The sequence below is a fragment of the Piliocolobus tephrosceles genome, chromosome 4 (assembly GCF_002776525.5).
Source record: "Piliocolobus tephrosceles isolate RC106 chromosome 4, ASM277652v3, whole genome shotgun sequence".
NCBI classification, from domain to species: Eukaryota; Metazoa; Chordata; class Mammalia; order Primates; family Cercopithecidae; genus Piliocolobus; species Piliocolobus tephrosceles.
Window position 1 is genome coordinate 174628562 of NC_045437.1, and position 19711 is coordinate 174648272.

At 35.2% G+C, this 19711-nt stretch overlaps 1 protein-coding gene across 2 annotated transcripts in view; it reads left to right on the forward strand.

The window, feature by feature from the left end:
- The window catches only part of PGGT1B (protein geranylgeranyltransferase type I subunit beta), a 55880-nt gene that overhangs the window by 7434 nt on the left and 28735 nt on the right, over nucleotides 1-19711 (forward strand). For both annotated transcript variants that reach the window (XR_002727804.1, XM_023197623.3), the window contains exons 2-5: nucleotides 2479-2597; nucleotides 14463-14530; nucleotides 18093-18244; nucleotides 19562-19694. Coding sequence is in view for 1 of the 2 variants with exons in the window: in XM_023197623.3 (XP_023053391.1) it covers nucleotides 2479-2597; nucleotides 14463-14530; nucleotides 18093-18244; nucleotides 19562-19694 (472 nt within the window). In the remaining variant the exon portion in view is untranslated. The remainder of the gene's footprint in view (nucleotides 1-2478; nucleotides 2598-14462; nucleotides 14531-18092; nucleotides 18245-19561; nucleotides 19695-19711) is intronic.

Sequence of the window (19711 nt, forward strand, 5' to 3'; positions counted from 1 at the left end):
CCACCTTGTTTTTATAACCTTTTGCATAAATTCTCTAACTACATCGCTTTTACTGACAGGAAGATCTTTGTTTTATCCATTATCCGACCTCAAGTCCTTCATGTTTTCCTCCACTTTTGTCTCTGTCTTCTTTTTGTCCTTTTCCTTAATAACGCTTTAATAAACTACATTAGTAGATGCTAATTGTACCTGACTATAAAGATAATCATTCACTTTATATATTACATCAAAACCAAAAACCCTGTTAGAGCTCTCCAGGAGGGTTAGATATAGTATTGCAGAGCCTTTATTAGTTTATTAGTTCAGTAAATATTTGAGTGCATACAAACAAAGTGGACCTTATCTCATGAGACATAATTACCACCAAGGGCAGTGATTTTCAAACTTCGTTGCTGTTATGTAGAGGTTTTTTCCCATGTCTAAAGTATCATTGTGTTTGGAGAAGCACATTCCTCTGGGGGAAATGGTTATAACCGAGAGTCTATAGAAAGGGCCTTTAGTTTATAGAGTGTGATTAGATCCTAAAGTCGTTGTTACTCCTGTCCCTCCAAATTATGGCAGACCAATGATAATGGCTTCCATTTATTGAGTGCTTATTGTGAGCAGGTAAGCACAGTAACTGTATAAGGTATAGTAATGATTAAAATAATTATCAGAAGCTGATTAGAAAAATTTAGGTATCCTGCCCAGAGTCATGTGGTCAGTCTAATGAAATTGGCCAACTTGGAATTTGAACCCAGGTCATTTGACTGCAGAGTCGGAGCTTTGAACTACTGTGCACATAAAGGAGTTCCACTGCCCTTAATATAATCCTGATCTTACCTAGATAAATTACCTCTCTAATTCAGATAGATCTCAGTGTGTTGTTAGGATTAAACTGAGATAATATATGAGAAATGTCCCAGCTCATTGACTAATACGTAGTAATAGTCTCTCAATAATATGTTTCCCAAATATTTATTGTTCTTAAATGTACCTAAATATCTTTAGTTTTAGTTTTTGTCCTTAAGCTTTGGTTGGAATTAAGTTACTTTCTGATATCTCCTCCTGTTATCTGATAGTTGCTAGTCTTTTTCCACCAGGGATCAGAGAGATAATTATGCCCTAAAAAATAAAAGAAAGAAAGAAATCACTATTTTCTCATTTCTCCTAAAGTTGGTACAGATTGAACATCCCTAATCGAAAACTCTGAGAGGCTCCAAAATCAGAAATGATTTGAGCACTGACATGATGCTACAAGTGAAAAATTCCACACATAAGTACTGAACACAAACTTTGTTTCATGCACAAAATTATTAAAGTATTATATAAAATAAGCTTCATGTGTGTAAGATGTATATGAAATTTAAATGAATTTCATATTTAGACTTGGGTCCTGTCCCAGTGGGATATCATCTCATTATGTATATGCAAATATTCTAAAATTTAAAACAATCTGAAATCTCAAACAGTTCTGGTCCCAAGCAATTCAGATAAGGGATACTCAACCTGTAGTACTATTCTATGTATCTATAGATAATACTATTCTAGTTGCACAGGAGAGAAGTAAATTTGTTACACACAGTGGATACCTCAGGGCATTAAGGCTTCATTCTTTCTTAAAGTCTTCATTGAAAAGGTTACAGAATACATCAGGTAGCTCTGCTGTAAAATTTTAGACCAGATAATTTGAAGTATTAATTTATTATTATTAGTCATATGAATTGTTAGATTATGGAAGTGATGTAACAGTACTCAAGCTATACTAGAGACTGCTTCTCAACATGAAAAGAATTATATAGAACAGATTCTTTGTGTTCAAAGCAATCAGTAAGATACTGATTTTTATATGAAAGCACAGGTTTAGATTTCCGATTTATAGTGTACAGTGTTAGAGGGGGAAGGTTTTGCTCTATAGTTTTTCATTCCACCAAAGAGTGCTCCTCTCTGGGAAAATAGACTGTAAGTACATTTGTATTTTTTTTAAATGTTTCGTATTTCTCAAAACTTATTATAAATCTTTTCCCGAGGAGTCATGCTATTTGTTAACAGCTTTGAATTAAGATACTATTCTCATATTCCTCCAGGATTTAATATAAGCTATAAGTATAATTGATCCTGACAAATTAGTGAAAATTGACATTTTCATATATTTCTAAGCCCTGTAGTATTTGTACTGATTAGTTGTAGAGAATCCTTTTTTAAATCTACTTTAGCCTTCAGTTTGCTGATATTCTGGCTTTAGTGGGTCATGTTTGTGTCAGTGGGGTAGGGCTGGTTTCTTAACCCCCAAATGTCCCCTTTTGAAAAATTGAAACAAAGGCTTGACTGATAATATTAAGTTACAAGAATATATATATATATATGCTTTTGCAAGGTGGAAGTATTGTTTAAATTATTGGAAAATTAGAATGATTTTATTATTCTTCTAGACCAGAAAGACTTCAGACTGAAGTGGTTTGATGGTTAAGATGGAATTTTACACTTTTTTTCTTTTAGGTTGACGATTGCGTTTTTTGCACTCTCCGGGCTGGATATGCTGGATTCCTTGGATGTGGTGAACAAAGATGACATCATAGAGTGGATTTACTCCCTACAGGTCCTTCCCACAGAAGACAGTGAGTGAGTTTTTAGCATTTTATTTTTAGTGTGACTAGTTGTACCTGACATAACATGCGTTGGACTAGAAAATCTTAGTACTTACTTGTATACTGTTAACATATTTTATTTATCTGTGATTTCCTTGTAATGCAGCATTGCCATTCTGTTGAAATATAGTACTTAACAAATTTGATCATAATCTCTTAAGAAAACAGTTTAGAATTATCTGCAATTTAATAGAGATTCACAGTTGTGGCACTGTACTATGTTTTTCCACATTGATGATTGATTGTTGATTATTTATAGTCAGTATTTATTTTTGATTAGTTCTGTGGCATTAACTCTGTTTTTCATTCCCAACAATTCTTGTCTTTTCAGTGAAAAACTCTTTGCCATCAAAAAGTTTTCTTTCAGTTTCCTGGTTGTTTTCCCTCTAGTGTTGCATTAGCATTTTTAATGGTTTCTTAAAGCTCTTATGTATGCTTCAGTCATTTTTATACTTCATAAAACTTTAAAATTTTTTATTAATTAAATGAATTCTCAGAGTTCATAAATTACATAATCAACTACAAATATGTATGTTTTATAAACTGTATTACTCACTCTGTTAAGTATAAAATATGTAAGATAGATATGACTTATACATGTTGTATATTCTAACCTTAAAAACATCAAACAAATAAACTTCTAGAAGATCATGCTTTTTTTTGTCTTGAAGTGGTCGCCACTTACCTGTCTTTAAAGAGTCGGTATTTTGTGGTTCACTGGTTGGAGTAATCGTATGTAAATCTCATCGAATGAACTTTGGAGAAATAATAAGCTAAAACTTCACTTAGAAAGAAAGATTTTCTCTATTTTACAGATGATCTTGAACATAGTTTGTGGCTATTTTATTCCTGAAGTTCATAGTGTTTGTTTTTATATAATTTTTTAATCTATGCCTGTTTACAAAGTCTCATTAAAAATTGATTAAGCATTTTGAACTAGGTCTATCAGAATTAAATATATAAATACCTACTCACTTTTTTTACCAGCTCCATGAAAAGCATATATAAGAGTTTGGTCAATAGTTACAGATCTACCATGTTGACGAGTAGGATTTATTGAACTTTCTGCTAAGAGTACTACTCTTCTAAATCTGTAGAGAAGGGCTGTGATAAGTTGCAAGATACGGTCCTCATTTTCCAGGAGCATGTGGCTGAGGCCACGTCTTAGTCCTAGTCACTTGCAAAATAGAAGTCATTTGTTGTTTTCCCTTTTTGCCGGGATGTTTTTTAAGAGTTTAAGAGAAAGTCTGGGATTTTTAAACAGTTAATTATTAGACCGATATATGGTAGAATTATTACAGATTGTGCTTGGTATTTTTTTTTTTTTAATTATAAGTACATGCCTGGTTTTTAAAGAAATGTATCTTCCATGGTACAGATAGGAAATCATATACACACTGTGGCACATAGGAAAGCTCTGTTCTTGCCAAAGTATATTTTTATGTTATTTTTTAATTAAAAATTTACTGAAACTCATACTCCTGAAATAAAATAGCTATTGTCTTTATAGAAAAGGATGGACCATAACATTTAATGAGAGAACTCAAGATGTAGGTTATAGTTTCCAGACCATTGGTCACTTACTCACCATGCTTCCTACTTTCTGCCTTTTCTTCTGTTTCCCGCCCACTTTTAAGGACTATTTGATGGCTCCATGATTGAGCAATTTTTTGGTCTGTTCTTTAATAAGTGTTTACTTCCCCCCATCATTTTATTAGTGAAATGAGTTTTTTATAACACTGTTATCTCTCTGTTGTTCTAAAAAGCTACATACTTCTCATTATTTAATCTTGTGTTGTGAGAGATTTGCTGTTATCTGGAGTTTCATATTATCCATAATAATTTTGTTTGTTACATAATCACCAGAATGGCTAAAAATGAAAAAGGTGGAAAATAACAAGTGTTCACAAAAATGTGGCAAACTGGGACTCTCATTCACTGCTAAAGGAGTTTTACACCTGCTTCGGAAATCTCTTTGGTTAAATTTACTAAAGTTGAATATGTGTATGTTCTACGACCCAACAGTTCTAGTGTATACCCAGCAGAAGTTAAAATATGTTCCCCAAAAGATATGTTCTAGGATGTTTATAGCAGTATTTTTTATAAGAGCCTAGAACTAGTAATTATACAGACTACCCATCTTCAGTATAATGGATAAAGGATATACTGGCATATTCACACCGTGGAAAATGATACAGTAATGGGAATGAACAGTCTACAACTACGTTCAATTCTTTGAGTGTCACAAGCATGTTTTAGAGAGAAAGAAGTACATTCTATATTGTTCCATTTTTACAAAATACAAAAATAGGTAAAACCAGTCTGGGCTTTTGAGCAATACTAGAAGGAAGTGGGAAAGGCTGCTGGAGTGCTAGTCATGTATTTTTTCTTGAGCTGAGCACTGGTTATACTAGAAGGAAGTGGGAAAGGCTGCTGGAGTGCTAGTCATGTATTTTTTCTTGAGCTGAGCACTGGTTATACAGGTGAGTTTATTTTGCAAAAGTTCATGGAGCTTTTTAATTATTATAGGAGTACTTTTTTATGTTTATTACACTTCAGGGAAAGTTTAAACATTTTTTGGAGGTAGAGTTGCAGCTCACCACCCCTTTTGAGACCCATCAGAATTATCTTTCCTATTAAACTGTCAACTCCATGGACTTCATTGGCTTGAAGCCCATTGCCAATTTTTTTCTTCAGTCATTGCTGCTTAAAAGTTACTTAAAATATTTTTGCTTCCACCTGAATTGCAAACTTCTGGAAGGCAGATGAGTGAATGTGTCTTCTATTTCTTTTCCCTCTCAGTGCTTAAATCATTGTTGTGTATCAGTAGTTGTTAGACTGTTGAATTACCTTCCCCTTCTCCAACTTTTTTCTCTTCCTCTTTTATATATTTTCTCATTTAGCCTAGGACCTCGTCTGGCTCCTCAAATATTTTCTAATTCGTAAAGCATTTGCAAACTGATAGAATATGCTTTCCACAACTCATAGGTCTGTATTTGTCCTACTTTGAGATACCACGTCAAATCTAGGCAATTATAATATCTAAAAATGTTAAACAAAACCTGGGGATTATAAAGGAAAAATTTGATAGATTTGACTAAATAAATATTTAAATACTTTATGTAGTAAAAGATAACAAATAAGTGATGAATTTGCAGAAAATTATGACATGTATAATATTAACATCGACTATTAAGAATTGTTACAGATTCAGAAGAAGAAGATACATTGTCCTTTAGAAAATGACAAAATTTATTGAGTAGTTAACAAAAGAAGTACAGATAGTCAATCAATACATAAAAAGATGATTAACCTTACTAGAAATCAGGAAAATTCAATCAAAACAATGTTACATTATTTTTTTTTTTAACCTAACATGTCAGTTTTGCTAAAAGTTGCCGAGAATATGGGGGAGAGAGTACTTTAATATTCTGTTGGTGGAGGTGAAAATTATTACAGCCTTTTGAAGGGCAGTTTAGCAGTATATATATATATATATATATTTGCCCTATCTAACGTATTCTCATGTATGCTGTCATGGGTTGAATAGTGGCCCAATAAAGATATATCCACTCAGAACCTCAGAATTTGACCTTATTTGGAATAGTCTTTGCAGAAGTAATTAAGGATCTTGAGATGACATCATACTGGATTTAGGGTAAGTCCTAAATTCAATGACTAGTGACCTCATAAGTGAAAGGAGAGGGAGATTTGAGACACAGGGGGAAGGCTGGATGAAGAAAGAGTCAGGAATTAGATTCATCAAGCTAAGGAATGCCAAGAGTCCCACAGCCATCAGAAACTAGGAGGGAAGCATAAATCGAATCAGATCTTCCCTCAGGGTATCCAGAAAAGCAACACTCCCAACACCTTGACTTTGGACTTTGGACTCCAGAACTGTGAGAGAATAAATGTCTGTTGTTTTGAAGCATCAAGTTTGTCGTAATTTGTTACTGACCTCTGGAAACCAATACATGTGCACAAAAATATATGTAGATTTGGTTTGGGCATTGTTTGTTACAGTAACAAATTTGAAGCAAAATAAATGTTCATCAGAAGTGAAAGTTACATAAACTGTGGCCCAGTAAAGAATATTATTCAGTAAATAAGGTAGATCTCTATATATATACTGACATGAAAGTGTCTATCATATATATTAAATACGAGTTTTAAATTTTTCTTCAAAGAATCAATATGTCAGTATGTTCAGTTCTTTGCCTTCTACTTTTAAACTTAACTTCCTCATAAAGCAACCTTTTTCCATCACCTGCCCCACCCTGACTCATTCCAATTACCTGCTCCTCCCTGACTCATTGTGATTACCTGCTCCACCTGGACTCATTCTGATCTACCCTGACTCCCGCCAAACCACTCACCCAGTCTCTCTCTTTAAATTAGCCAATCAGAATTAGTTTAGCCTGTTTGGTCTAACCCTAGCCAATAGGGGAATCATACAGCAGCAGGGGCCACGTGCGTCAGGGATAAGAACCCCTTCCCCTCCCTTGTCCACGTGTGTGTTCACCATTGCTCCATCTGTAAGGGTGCACCCTTCTATAGAAGTAAATCGCCTTGCTGAGAAGAAAAAAGAAAATTCTATATTTGAGTGCTATTTCTTTTGTGGCACCGAAAGTTTACTTATAATATGTATGATTAAATGATAAATTTAAAACATGCACAGAGGTGCTTTAACAATCTACGTATGTAAATGTACAGGAAAAGCTCAGAAAGGGTACATAGAAAATCTTTGTGGAGGGGGAGGTAGGTGGAAACAGAGGTGGGGATGGCAAGATAAGATACTTTACTGTTTTTCTATGTATCTGAATTGTTTGAATGTTTGCCATAAGTAAATATGTTTCTGTATTTAAAGCTTTAAACTAGAAAAATACTTAACCTCTCTTCAAAACATACAAAAATAAAAACAAAGTTCGTAGTTATACATAAATACTGATATTTTTGCTAATGGAAGAAATAATGCAGTACATTATTTACTATTTTATAATTTTCAAAGCACTGCCAAATACATAACCAGATAGATTTGTTCTTCACCTAATTGGCCTGTCCCAGAAGAGGAAACTGAGAGGCAAAGTGATTCAAAGACCTGCCTGAAACCTCACACAGATGATAAGAGAGAGAATCGGATTGACATCCGGCACTTCTGACTCCAAGTTTCAATGTTGTTTTACTGTTTAAGTATATGGGTCCCTAGTGGAGACAATCATGTTTGGCATATAAGGACATTGTGAATATTTAATTAAAATTAACCCTGACTTCCACTTAACTCCAGGATTATAAAGACCCTAGTGGTTTCCTAGTAATAAGTGTATGGTGAGACCACTGGAAGGTCGGGTCCTTCTCATTAACTTCAGGAAGGAAGTGTTAAGGAAGCACAAGGGGTCAGGTTGGGAATTGTGTGTGCCCTTCTTTGAGGGCACAACCAGAGAATTTTAGACTTAGAGTGAGGACTGTGACAGTCCATCATTTTACAAATGAGGATATTAAGGTTCAAAGAGATTAATAATTTGTCCACAGTAATACAGCTAGTTAATGCTAGAGACAAGATTAGAATACAGTTTTCTAGTCCTTTGGATATTTTATTTATATGTGCTGATTCAGGGCAATAGGTGGTCTGTTTACCATGCATGTTTTTCTGTGAGGTACAGATTTTTCTCATGGGAACTCGGAGAGTGTCTTATAGCTTTAAAGGAAAATCTAGTATCTGTTCCATAATAGATCCCATGAAGTATTAGGATTAAGTGTTTGGAAACATAGATAAGAAAGTTTAATATTAAAGGGTAAAATGTTTAATGCTTTCATTTTTTTAGTGGATTCTTCAGATTGCTCACTTTAAAAAAAAATAACATGGGGGAAGTAAGTATGGTTTCCTGTGGCTAAGTCAAGCATGTTGCATATTTTAAAAATTATAAGTCATCTGTTTTGGAAATATTATAGATCAAGACATTTTGGCAAAAATAGTTTTACAGTGGTCATTTATATATCTAGCTTTCCCAGGTCAGATGTCTGGTAGACGATTCCACAGACCTTTTCACAGTTCAGCTGCAATTCTGAATTCTCAATTTGCTATCTTGTCGAGGGAAATATTTTTAAGTCTCTAATATCTGTGAAAGAATATCTCCTGTCTGCCTTTTCTTTAATTGGTGTATGTTCAATTCTAAAACAAATCTGTGAAATTTGGAAAATAGGTGTATTAAAAATTTTTTTAGCTATAGAATGTTTCATTTACCTTGTCTGGTACTTTCTTGACATCCTTAAGGAGTTGTGTAAGGCATGTCTTCTTATTAGGAAATTATGTTTCTTGAGATTTATGCGAAATTATTTCTCTATCCATAAAATACAAATGTTCATTTTAAAATCAGAAAGTAGCCACATTCCTCACTTGAATTCTGTTTACTTAGGGCAAAAACTTTTAAAATGAGGATTAGAAAGTTAAGAACATGATCTAATCAGTTTTAAAATATATTTAAGAAGCATAATCATCATTAACAGTATGGTGATATTTTGGCCCAAGAGCTGTCCTTTATTATACCTAAATATAATTTTGAATGTAATTTTATATTTCACAATACAGTTTATTACTTTTATGAAAAGCAACTCCCCTGATTAAAATAAACCTCTTTATACTCTCAAACATTTATATTCCATAAGTTTATAACCATTTTTTAAAGAATATCTAAAGGTACTGTCAGTGCTTGACATAAAGTTGGTTCTATGAGCTTAATAGTAAAACACTAAGTTTTAAAATGAGATATAGCTCAGTCATCAAGCAAGAGTCAGCTTAATAAATTTCTTTCCTGTGCAAACGTGCAAATAAATGAATTATTCTTCCTTATAGTTGATAACTTTAAATACATTATATTATCTAATGACATACCTCCTGCATACTTACACATAAACACACACATAGTACATCCATGTACATATTCCCATTTTTGCTACCTCTCTCATCTACCCAGTTTTCATTTTTCTCAAGTAACCTTAATTTTTGTGATATAGTGCTATCTAAAGTACTTCTATTTAACAGCATGAACTAGTTTGACTCTATGGTTCTACAAAAGTGGAGAATATATTTACCAAATCAGTAGTTCTTGACTGTGACTATGTATCAAACAGGGATTGTGTTTCTTTTTAAATACAGTTTTCCAGGCCCTATCCTCATGTTTTTATGCAGGCATGGGAGGGGAGATGCAAGAGGCATCTCTGTTTTTTCAAAATAGGCAGTTGATTCTGATGGGCAGCCAGACCACACAAAAAATTTTCAGTTTGTTTTGCAACTGTTAAATAGGAACACTAGATGGTGCTGTTTGACAACCTGGAAAGAAATTTATCCTGTACCCAGAGTATGCATTCAGTGATAAATTTCCAATGAATTGTGTGTGTATACGTTCTTCATTATCATGAAAAGGTATGCTTACTAGAATTCTAAAGGAAAGCACAAGAGCAGACAAATATTGACAGAAACCACAAAAGAGTACGTAATACATTTTTTTAAGTGGTGATTTTTTGATTTTTTTTTTTGAAATGGAGTATCATTCTGTCACCCAGGATGGAGTGCAGTGGTGCAATCTTGGCTCACTGCAACCTCCATCTCCTGGGTTCAAGCAATTCTTCTGCCTCAGCCTCCCAAGTAGCTGGAACTACAGGTGCACACCACCACACCCGGCTAATTTTAGTACTTTTAGTAGAGACGGGGTTTCTCCATGTTGGTCAGGCTGGTCTGGAACTCCTGACCTCAGGTGATCCACCCACCTTGGCCTCCCAAAGTGCTGGGATGACAGACGTGTGCTACGGCGCCCGGCCTAAGTGGTGAAAATGTTACCTCCTAATGAGCATCATTTTTTAAAACATTATGATTTAAGTGTGTGACTGATAACTCAATTTAGTGAATGAGTAATTTTCTTGATTTCTTAGTTACTTTATCTTAGCTTTCCATAAGAAACAGTAAAACCTCTTACTATAGAATAAAGTATACACTTTAGAATAAATAAAGAATAAACTTCTTTATCCAGCTTCGTAGTCCACAGGTGATTAAGAAGAGGGCAAGAAATATTACATTGTCTTTTCCCTATACTGTGACTGTGGTGCTTAAGATCCAAACACTTTTTACATGACAGTATACAGTCTTTCTGGAAAAAAAGAAAAACATCTTTACTTTAAAAAAACTTTCCTTGATAAGTTGCAACAAAAGCTATTAATTTCTTCCTGTTTCATTTTTGATAAAATTTAATTCACTGATTTTGAATGGTTGCTGTTTATTAAGCCTTGTTTCACTTTGGTAAGTACAATCTAAACATGTCCTTTAACCTTTACAAGAAGCCTGAAATATATTACTTGCAATATGTTATCGTTACTAGTTCAAAAATGGAGGGAACTGGCTCAGAGAGGTTGTTACTTGCCTGTAGAACTCATTGATAGGAAGAATAGGATCCTGAGTTTGATTCCAAGTGTCCATGCCATAATCTCCTAACCTTATATGGTACTTTTAAGTAGCAGTATTTCTGCTGCTTTTCAGAAAAGTTGTTTATTTAATCAGGCTAAAAACAGAAGTGAGCAAACAGAAATGTCATTTATTGATTTACCTCTGAGAAATTGAATAAATCCATTTATTTCACTCAGAAGCAGATATTTGATTGAACCACTGCTGTATGTCTGCCTCTGTGTAAAACACCTGACAGAATTGTTTAAGTTGGTGGGGGACTCAAGAAAGGTGTCCAGTTGCAAAAGTATAAATTCAGAACTGGCAGATGGTATCAGAGCTGTCTTCCATCAAAAGTAGAAATGGGATCACATTTTTATGGAGGACTGTTAGCAAATTAGTAACTTGAAAGGATGCCCGTTAAAAAAGACAATCCCAAGAACAAAAAAGAAAAAAAGATTTAAAAAATTTTTAATCAAATGGGAAAATACACCTTTTGATACTGACCCTCATCCAACAATAGAGAGATTAAAAGAAGTGATGATAAAAGGATAGGCTGGTTGCAGTGGGCTCATGCCTGTAATCCCAGCACTTTGGGAGGCCAAGACAGGCAGATCTCTTGAGGTCAGGAGTTCGAGACCAGTCTGGCCAACATGATGAAACCCTGTCTCTACTAAAAATACAAAAATTAGCTGGGCATGATAGTGCATGCCTGTAGTCCCAGCTATTCGGGAGGCTGAAGCAGGAGAATTGCTTGCACCCGGGAGGCAAGGTTGCAGTGAGCCGAGATCATGTCCCCGCACTCCAGCCTGGGCAACAGAGCAAGACTCTGTCTCAAAAATAAAAAGGATAAAGGAATTCATAACTTGGTAAGAGAAAGATAACTTTTTTTTTTTTTTAACTATAGCATTATGTACAATTTGGAATATGGGGGTTGTGTTAGGTAGAATTCTAAAGATGTTGCCCCAGGATTTCTGTTCCCTGGTAATTTAGTCAAATACTAATCTGGGTACTGCTGTGAAGGGACTTTGTAGATGGGAGTTAAAGTTATACTAATCAACTGACCTTAAAATAAAGAGATTATCCCAGGTGACGTGTGTACAGGTGGGCTCGGTAAAATCACATGAGCAGCAGCAGAACGCAGAAACGTTCGTCATGGTATTGCAGAGAAAGGGAGCAGAAGAGAGAAGGGAAAGTCAGAGAGGGTCTAATGGAAAGGATTCGAGTGCCATTACTACTCTGAGATATGGGGCCCACATATGAGAAATGGCAAGAGAGGATCTAGGAGCAAAAAGGGATACCTACCAGCAAAGAAATGGAGAACTCAGTCACACAACTGCAAGGAAGTTGATTCTGCCAGCATCCTGAATGAGCTTGGAGGCAGATTGTTCCCCCAAAGCTTCCAAGTAAGGAAGGTAGCCCTACCTACACCTTAACTTTAGCCTAATGATGCCTGTGTTCGATTTCTGACCTTAACAGAACGGTAAGGCAGTAGGTGTTTTACGTTGCCAAGTTTGTGGTAATACGTTATGGCAACAGTGACTAATACAGAGAACAAATTTCAACCTTATTCGTGTCATCTCACACCATGAATATTATTTTGTTTATTCCCTTCCTGTCTTTGTTGATATGTGCCATTTGCTTAATTATAAACATAATAGCGCGCATTTATTTTTGGATCCTACCTTTTTGCTTAACTTGATCAAATACTTTGTGTTGCTACATAGTTCTAATGATTATTACTTTCAATAGGAATATAGTGTTTCTTTCAGTACATGAGGCATGATGCTTGACCTGCTGGACCTTTATGGTGCCTCTAGAGTTTCACTGATATTAAGCTGCAGTGTGCACTTCTCCTCATACTTGGAATTATTGGAATAGATTCTCAGATATATCATGACTGGGTCAAAAGGATATGAGTGTTTTTGTAACTTCTGTTACATATTGGCAAGTTTTAAGTAGCTTACCAATTTATAAGTCCTTAGGATAAGAGAACCATAATCACTGAAATCATAATCACCATTAGTATCTTTTTATTTTATTTTTAGTTTTTTGAGACACAGTTTCACTCTGTCACCCAGGCTGGAGTGCAGTGGCACAATCTTGGCTCACTGCAACCTCCATCTCCCGGATTCAAGCAATTCTCTTGCCTCAGCTTCCCAAGTAGCTGGGATTACAGGCAGGTGCCACCACACCCAGCTACGTTTTGTATTATTAGTATAGATGGGGTTTTACCATGTTGACCAGGCTGGTCCGAACTCCTGACCTCAGGTGATCTACCCTCCTCAGCCTTCCAAAGTGCTGGGATTATAGGTGTGAGCTACCACGCCTGGCTGCTAGTATCTTTTTAAAATACATTTTTTTGCCAGTAGGGAGATGATAATTGGTGGAGAGTTTAAATTTAGTGGTTCCTAATTTGTTCAAAGAATTAATATATAAGCTACTGTTTTAAGTATTTTGGGGGGATAAGAAGCTGAAAAAGTATAGTACCTAATGAAGAAGTAGGAGAGTGAAAAATAGTTATAATGAAGTTAGTCATGCACAAGTCATAATCTCTTATGAAGGTAGTTCTTCATATCAGAGACTAGACCAACTCAATTTTTTTTATCAGCAGTGCATTTACAGTCTGCTGATATGCATTGTTATTTTCAGCATCTATCATACTGATTTTCTAATAGCTATTAAAACCCTAATTATTGTGTAGTTGATTGTTCTTTTAAGTTCCTAACTTACATTCCATTGATATCTTGAGAAATGAAAATTGTTAGATAGCAAAAAAGTATGCATAAACATATTTTGATTGAGTAGAGAGAGACTAAGTGCTAACTTACAGTATTCTACATACTTCAAAGCCAGGTGTATTACTGGACTCAGAACGAAGGTCTAGCTAATATGGAAATACAAAGTACATATTTTCTCTACAACTTTATACATTTAGCTTGCTCCAGTGTAAAGAAGCAGTGAGTGAAAGTAAAAAGACACTAAATGAGTTAAAGTAAAAAGACAGTAGACCCTATTGTGTTATTAACTGTTACCTTGAACATTCGCTTAACCTCTGAGCTTCTGTTTTCTGTTCTATAGAAAGGGGGATTGAATATGTTGATCACGTAAAAATTGATCTTACAGAAGAATTATGAAAGGACTTTATAGGCCGTGAGGTGGGCTATTAATAAAAGGTACATGATAGAAATCATTATGTTATCTGTGACTTGTATGGAAATTAAATGAGGAAATTCCCATAAGCACCTAGAACGGACCTGGCACATGGTAAGCATTCAGCATTAGCCAGTATGAAAATGGAGACTAGAGTAATCTGTTTCTGAAAGATTGTGTAATTAAACTGCTTTAGAATCTGTGCAAAAAATAAAGTGTACTTTAAATAAGCACATGCTTTTGTTTTCTAGGATCAAATCTAAATCGCTGTGGTTTCCGAGGCTCTTCATACCTGGGTATTCCATTCAATCCATCAAAGGTTGGTTCTGTTTGGGTCAGAAGGAAGCAGAAGGAATGTAGGGATATTTTAGTAAGAGAGGAAGCTAAGAAATTACACAGGAAAAAACAGGCTTCTAGGTTTCAGTGTGGCTAAATATTGTCTAATAATATATATATTATAAACTGAAACCCTTTAAAGGAAGCTTACACCTGCTTTACTTCCTCAAAGAAGTGCACTTTCTTCCAGGAATAATACATGCAGCACATAAACACATAGAAATTTCTATTAATTGTTACCAAAAATTGTCTCAGTATCATGTATCTGTGTGTAAAAGTTATTGGTGATTTCCTGAGTAAAGGAAAGTAGAGCACTGAAGTGTTTTGATACTTGCTCTCTAAGAAGCCAGTAAACTTCATTGTGTTATAGACTCTACATTTAACTCACATTTCTTAGGAATAAAAGAAAAAGTCCTTCTAAAGGTAGCGATTGAAGACCTAGGTAGTGATTATTTTAATGACTTTTATGAGAATATACAGAACTTCTTCATGGTTATATCCAAAGGCTTTGATTCCAGCACATGCCCATATAAAACCAGTGAGTGCGAAGAGGGAGGAGCTTTCTTTCTTCTTCAAAGGAGCAGACCCAGGAGAAACTCTGTAGGTGTTCCATATGTACACCAAATACCAGTGTTTTTCTACAGTAGAAAGTGGAGAAAAACATCATTTTTTCTAAAGAGGCCTCACAACATAGAAACTTTTTCCTTGATGGGGCCAGCCTGCTTATATAATGGTTATTATTATAACCATATAATATAACCATATTATAAGCATTATATAATGGTTATAATAATAACCATTGTTGAAGTGAGTATATCAAGATTTGTATCCACTTGCAAGGTAAACGGAGAGCTACCAGTTTTTCCATAATCAGCTTCACATTTTTGGAATAAATAGTAGTAATTTTGGAGAAGATGACATACTTTGATAGAGGTACTACTTCAGCTTTCTTCCTCTGCCTTAAGCTGTAAACCAACTTGCCTGTGTTAAGGTCATATGTATTTACCAGCAGGACTCCAGTTATGGGTGCCCACTGTGTTTAGCAGGGAATGAGAAAACAAAGGATTCAGAAAATTTGTACCTTTTCATGCCTATCATATTTTCCAACTGAAGCTAATCCTGAATAAAGGTAATGTCTTCATTTAGTCATAATGAACAGAATATCGTGCCATCGGTTATGATAACCGTTATATAGTACTATACTATATATAGATGTCTACCTATATTTGTTGCAGTGCTTTAATAACATTACTTTTAAAATACGATCCTTCCCCCAACCGACACCTGCACCAAAACATTTTCAAAATAGCAGGAGTAAAATTGAAGAAGAAACCATTATTGCCCTCGGTTCACAGACTCTCCTGAAACTCCTTTTTGGACCTTCATTCACCTGGACCATGGTATCTTCTAGGCAAGCTAGGTCTCACTTCATGCTGTATTACCTTCATCTGAATTCTGGGTGGTAAAAGAAACGATATTCCAAGTGGTATCACATAGAGTGGTGGCTGAGTGGTGGCTGAGAGTCTAGGAGACAGATTAGGCCAAGAGAATGTGAGGAGGCACATTGGTTTGTCCAGTACAGTATATGAATAAAATATTGTCACTGAGTTTTCTTCTGAAACCACCAGACTATCTATGGACCATTCATTGACTTACCTGATGAATGCTTGGGACCTCCAGTGGCTGTAGAGCACTTTCTGAGAAACACTGATGGATCCTCCCACTATTCTCATGATTTCCTTTCACAAATCCCATGCTCTCTATCAAATTTTGTATTGTCCTTAATGTGCACCCCAGAGTTTTCCTTCTCTAATTTGCTTTTTCTTTTTCTTCTACCTATAATGCCTCCTCTTCATCTATAGCTGCCCAAGCTCCTCTTTTGCAGAAAAGAATTCCTTTTTAAACCCATGTATCATTATCCCTCCCTTAAGACTGCTCATTACATTTTATTGTAATTATTTGAGTAGACTTACCTTCTGCCCTTAAGGTTAAGGTCCACATTTAATTTATGTTTGGCTTCCCTGCAGTTCTTTTAACGTAGCAGGTGTTTAAGTATCAAAAAGTTAAATATGCAATAGGAATTCTAAGAAGTCAATTGTAAATGTGGAGTAGGATAGCCAGGAGAACTGGAGCTTGAGTTCTTAGGAGGAACTTAGAATGAAAGATGTAAAGGTGGAAATTTACTTGGTACATTTGTGAGACCATATAAAGAACTGTGTATCTGGCCAGGCACAGTGGCTCACACCTGCAGTCCCAGCACTTTGGGAGGCTGAGGAGGTTGGATCACTTGATCTCAGGAGTTTGAGACTAGCCTGGGTAACATGGCAAAAACCTGGTCTCTTCATAAAATACAAAAATTAGCTGGATGTAGTGGCACGTGCCTGTAGTCTCAGCTACTTGGGAGCCTGAGACAGGGCAGGAGGATTGCTTGAACCTTGGAGGCGGAGGTTGCAGTGAGCTGAGATTGTGCCACTACACTCCAGCCTGGGTGACACAGCAAGATCCTATCTTAAAAAACAAAATGTGTATCTAAAGGTGGGTAGGTGAGGTGGGTTCAGATTATTATAATCCGAGTAGTGAACACCATTCACACTCATTCTGTGAGGAACCACAGAAGGTCAGTATGCAAGAAAATCTTACAGTTAAGTCGTGGGTGGTTTCAAGGCCCTTGAATCTTGACTCCAAAGAACTAGTGGCCCCTTTGATATTTGCCTTGCGCTTAATCATCATTAAGATAACTAACAGCTTTTTAGACAGTAACTTATTTAATCGTCACAATAACCTTGTGAGGTGTAGGTACTAATATCTTCATTTTCTAGAATTAGGAACATTAAGCAAGCCAGTGAGAAATAGAACCAGGATTTTATGCCTTTCAATGATTGTAAAAGTTTACATTTATTTTAGAAGGCAGAGGAGTTTATTTTAATTGTATCATTTTTTAGTTTCTTATGTGGTGATCACTACTGTGGTATTTAACTTAGATTTGTGCTATATAAAATAGGTTTTCTTTCAGAAATCTTTTTTTCTGGAAGGCTGTATGCTTTTCTGACTTTATAAGACTTAAATTATAAGTGATAGAGTTGATTAAGTATGAGGTTTAAGTAATTTAGCCAGGTATGGTGGTTTGTGCCTGTTGTAGTCCCAGCTACTCAGGAGGCTGAGGCGGGAGAATCACTTGAGCCCAGGAGTTGGAGGCTGCAGTGAGCTATGATTGCACCACTGCACTCCAACCTGGGTGACAGATAAGACCCTGTTACTAAAAAAAAAAAAAAAAAAAGTAATAAATAATTTGATTTACCTGAATATCATCACTACTTCCATAATGCCTGAGGTATCAAAGAATTAGGTAGCCTGGAATGTATTCAATCATATTCATGTTGAGATATATATAAACTGGAGATTTGTTTTTCTCAATAAGATGTCTATACAAATCAGTATAAGGCACATTTAATCTTACTATTTACTAAAACTTTATGTCAGATTTCTTAATGAAATAAGTTTTCATATCACTTCATTAATTAGTACTATATTAATTTTGTATTTAGGCTCCTGGAACAGCTCATCCTTATGATAGTGGCCACATAGCAATGACCTACACTGGCCTTTCATGCTTAGTTATTCTTGGAGACGACTTAAGCCGAGTAAATAAAGAAGCTTGCTTGGCAGGCTTGAGAGCCCTTCAGCTGGACGATGGGAGGTAGGAGGGATTCTTTATTACTTTTTTTGTAATAAAAAAATATTTTGGAACTAAAAAATGGATACAATACTATACTAGATCCTTAGAGGATCATACTCTTATTCTTAGAACTCCACCTAAAGCTTATAAGGTACATGATAAAGTGCATAATCAAAAAAGTGACCCAAGATTTCTTCTGTGAGTGAAAATAAAAATAATTACAATAGCCAAACACCTTTCTCTTCCTTCTTAACAACAGTGGGCACATAAATAAATGGTTGAGTAATTTCAGGATTGGAATCTAATTTACATTCTAGATGAAAAATTGATATTTTGAAGGACGTATATGTTTAGTCTGAACTTCAGTTCCCTGCTTTATGCTGATTAGGGTAGAAAGGGGTGAACATTGAATATTATATTCCAGAGTTGGTAGTTTCTGTGATGTGTTTAAAGGATAAAAAAAGGAGTTCATATGTTCATTAATATTTGGTGATTCACGTGGTATGTCTACAGATGAATCTTCCTGGAGCTTTAAGGTAGAAAAAGATTTTTAAGTCTGAGAAGGGATAAAGCAGTAGTGAAAAGACTAAGGAAAAGACTGCGAACAAATCCTGCTGTGCTGTTAACTCTTGTGTTCCATCTACTAATAGCTCTGTTTTCCTGTCAGTGTTTTCAAAACACTGCTCTTGATGAGGGAAGAATAAATGTAGACAATTAGAATAAATTGACACTAATTGGAAACACTATGAAACTAAATATTTACTTCAGCCAGTACATATATGACTTATGTCTCAATATTTCAGTGTAGTCTTTGATTATTGCTTCCTTATTCTTGTTTATAAATATATACACAACATAGATTGCTACCTCTATACAACTAATGTGTAAAATTAAAATGCAGTATGATCAATCGATTAAATGGTTATCTGTGTATACATTTAGAAGAAATTTCACATAGAAAAACTTGGGCTTGGAAATTTCTTGCTACCCAGTGGGTCTCAGGTTTTACCTTTACTTTTTCTGCCATTCTCAAGCCAGTGTACTGCAGCCGTCCCTGGCTGGGAGCAAATAAGTGTATGCTGAGTAAGCACCTGGGAGGGAGTAGCATGGTAGTGTGCAGAATGACCAAGAAATCAAAAGTTTGTACTAGAATGATGATTTAGAGAAAGTTTTATATTATTCAAGTTAGTAGTCTTATTCTTTACTGAATAATAAAAGTGGAATAATCAGCAGATTTTTCTGTAAGTAAAGATACACAGGAGGTGTTTCTAACCCCCGTGCAAAAAAAAATCAGAGTCCATTGTTAATAGAAAATCATACTGTTGTTACTATTTTCAGTTTTTGTGCAGTACCTGAAGGCAGTGAAAATGACATGCGATTTGTGTACTGTGCTTCCTGTATTTGCTATATGCTCAACAACTGGTCAGGCATGGATATGAAAAAGGCCATCACCTATATTAGAAGAAGTATGGTGAGTTCTATTGATAA